Source organism: Haliotis rubra, unplaced genomic scaffold (assembly GCF_003918875.1).
Source record: "Haliotis rubra isolate DU_JTF1 unplaced genomic scaffold, ASM391887v1 Scf66, whole genome shotgun sequence".
In the NCBI taxonomy this organism is placed as follows: domain Eukaryota; kingdom Metazoa; phylum Mollusca; class Gastropoda; order Lepetellida; family Haliotidae; genus Haliotis; species Haliotis rubra.
In genome coordinates, this window is record NW_025767368.1 from 2597319 (window position 1) to 2600472 (window position 3154).

The 3154-nt window shown below is 38.6% G+C and overlaps 1 protein-coding gene across 1 annotated transcript; it reads right to left on the bottom strand.

The window, feature by feature from the left end:
* Nucleotides 1–283: 283 nt before the first annotated feature.
* Nucleotides 284–1186, bottom strand: LOC124257387. The gene has a single exon (XM_046691433.1). It carries the CDS (start codon nt 1184–1186, stop codon nt 284–286), a length of 903 nt encoding a protein of 300 aa, XP_046547389.1.
* Nucleotides 1187–3154: the final 1968 nt, after the last annotated feature.

The following is a 3154-nucleotide window of genomic DNA, read 5'->3' on the forward strand; positions in this document are numbered from 1 at the left end:
GAAGGACTCCTTGGTTTGTTTTCTGAAGACTGGGTCACTTCCATCTCCAGGGGTTCAAAGTAGTTATGAACCTGTACAGTTGTATCCCACTCAACATGAGAGGGAGGTTTAGATGATTGTTTCCGGTTAAGGCGTTGTCGGTTATTTTTTTACTTATCAGCATTTTGGTCAACATCTACAGTTGATTGTTGCGATTGACTTATAGTCTGAGAAACAGATGTCATAGTGGACTGGCTGACAGAAGCAGTTTGCACAGAATGTGTTTTTTTAGATTCCATCCAAGTCAAATCAGTTTGGCAGGAAACTGACACTGAATGAGGTTTTCTCGATACAGCAGCTGAATAGCTAACAGTCGGAGAAGGTTTGAATTCAACTGATGGGAAACTTGTTTCTTGGCCTCAAGCAAAGAGACATTATTTTCATATTTGAACTTCAGAATTTTGGATTGAATTTGCCACTCAGGACAAGATTTTGAAGAGGAAACATGGTCGCCACCACAGTTTACATATTTGGGATCTTTAGAGCAATCAGAATCCAGATGATCTTCGCTGCATCGATGACAACGATGAGCATTACGGCATGATTTGGAACCATGTCCAAACTTCTGACATGAATAACACCTGAGTGGAGAGGGGATGTACACCTCCACTCGGATATTGAAAAAGCCGGCTTTTATTGATTTGGGCACAGTACTCATCGAAAAAGTAAACAGGTAGGTGTTGCTTGGAACAGTACTGCCATCATACTTCTTGACAGTGAAGCGCTTTACAGAAGTGACATTTTGATCTTGAAGTTCTTCCACTATTTCGTCCATTGACATGTCCGCCAAGCAACGGGCTCTGTCTCGCACGATTCCTCTACTAGAGTTGAGCGTTTTAGGTGCTGTGACACCAACACTGACATTTGCAAGGTGATGTTGCTGTAAAAGGTTGATGGACTGTTGTTTTCTTGCACACTCAACAAGGAGTTGACCACCCTGAAGACATGAAACGTTCTTGACCTCTCCACAAATCGATTGGATGGTCTTTGAAATCAAAAATGGATTCAGTTTGAGGGGTTCACCATTTGTAGCCTCGATGACTACAAAACGTGCCCAATTGTCTTGCGGATTTGGAGCTGAAATATCTTCCGTCTCCAGACGCCTTTTTTTATCATTCCTAGCGGAACCAGAATTTGTTGGATTCATGATGGAAGTAAAAGGTTCGTCAACCTGCTCCCCACCCGCCACCGAGTGTCAACAAGTACAGTGTTTAATTGCATCGGATATCCAGCATGCAAACACCAGGGATACAGGGGTGATATACGCCAGTAAATACGACATAAATAGCTATATTTGTCTACCAAATATAATGTAAGGCTGGTTCGGCTCTTAACAAGAACTTGGAGACATATAGAATTTACACAAGAAAAAAAATGGTGATTTCCAAAAATTTCCAAGGGTTGGAAATTTTTGGAAATTTAGGAAGGATTTTACCACTACTTCTTTCAGTTTCTCCTTTTCCCAAGGCTCTCCATGAGTGTATAGACTGTGTATTCGTCCTCCTAGGAGTGTATTCGTCCTTCTATGCGATCAACTAGGAACCAATTGTATATATTAGTATAACCAGGGAGACTATAAGATAAGATTATCCCTGGTATAACTTCATTCATCTGCATCCTTGTTTTAAGTGTCAAAAAATGATATCGACTGTTTTATTTGCCCTTTGGTATGGCTAGCATTTTCCAAAATACCGTTTTAAGTGTATGTTTTACTTTTTATCCACAGAAGCGCAAATAGTTTTTGACCTGTCTCGGTTTGCATAAACACAAATTATATAGACCTACGTTACATCATGGATTAAATATAAGTTTACCGGACCCACTGACTGACTGGACAGGGTTTATTACATGTCTTAAAAGTGAACCCCTGCCAGGGAATAATAGGTTTATTATAGTAGAATACATTCTCTAATTGGTACCCTCTAATTAACACCCGTCACAAGGGATGGACCGTTTGGGTGGTTTATCACTGCGTAATCAACGGTCAACAGACCATGAAATGTTGTTTTAAGACTGTAGGCGAATAGAGAACAACCCGTTTGGGTTTGTGGTCAGAGACGGTGTTATGCAGTTGGTGTATTCACGAAATATCATGAACTTGTTAATAGATAATTGGCTATGTTGTCCACACGGGCGGACTGAGACAAAAACAACCCAAATGAATCCCTTCTTAAAAAACTTCATAGTGTAACTAATTAATTTGGTCATTTACAATGAAAGGCGACTAAATGTTTAATGCATTATTCATTTTAGATCACGTTAAATAATTTCTAGAGAAATCACTACACAAGTTCATATCACAGATGATTCCAGAGAGAAATAGTTCATGAGATTCTAGTTTATGAAAAGCATTAAATTCCAAAATAAGCAAGCCAATCTGTTCTCTAATGCTCAGGAATTATTACCACTTACATGACAATAGTTTGAGAATGTGTCGACTCAGGAAGCCGACCTTTCGATTTTTATAAGGCTCAGGACGTTGACAAGGGGTACGCTTTGAAGTTTGGGTGTTATTTTAGCACATGGCTAATCTCATGTGACGTGTTATGACAAGCTGGTGGATGATGGAAGTGAACACATCGCACACGGAAGCCGACCGTGTAAAATTATGATTAAAACAATCATATGATGAACACATCTAAAAGGGCACTGATCCAGAGCAATTTCCGCGCACTGGTTGTTGCTTTTGTTATTGTTTTTCTCCCCTGAGTACCCGGATGATATCCCAGTATTTTCGACTGGTTCGTGACCTTTGCTGCGCCACCAATATGCGCAATTGATAGTATAGGTATAGATTAGTCAACAAAAATGAAATGTTTTTTACTCGATAATATTTCCATCTTCATTTTTATTATAACAAATGAAAACATTTTGAAGTTTAATCATCTGCCAGTGGTAAAAAACGTCAGGACCGAAAAATAACGAAGTAAATGTATGTCTTTATATTTTGTCTTATAATCCTAATTATTTTATTGTCATATTTGTATGCATTTTGAAACTTAATAAAAAGCATACGATCTGCTTATACTTATAGTATATTTATAACATCACTGTAATATCTAGACATTTGACAGAATGCCAACATGAATCATATTCCACACACGCCCTAGATGTA

Excerpts from the sequence above, each read along its gene's own strand:
- LOC124257387 (XM_046691433.1), bottom strand. The coding sequence starts at position 1,186 with ATGAATCCAACAAATTCTGGTTCCGCTAGGAATGATAAAAAAAGGCGT.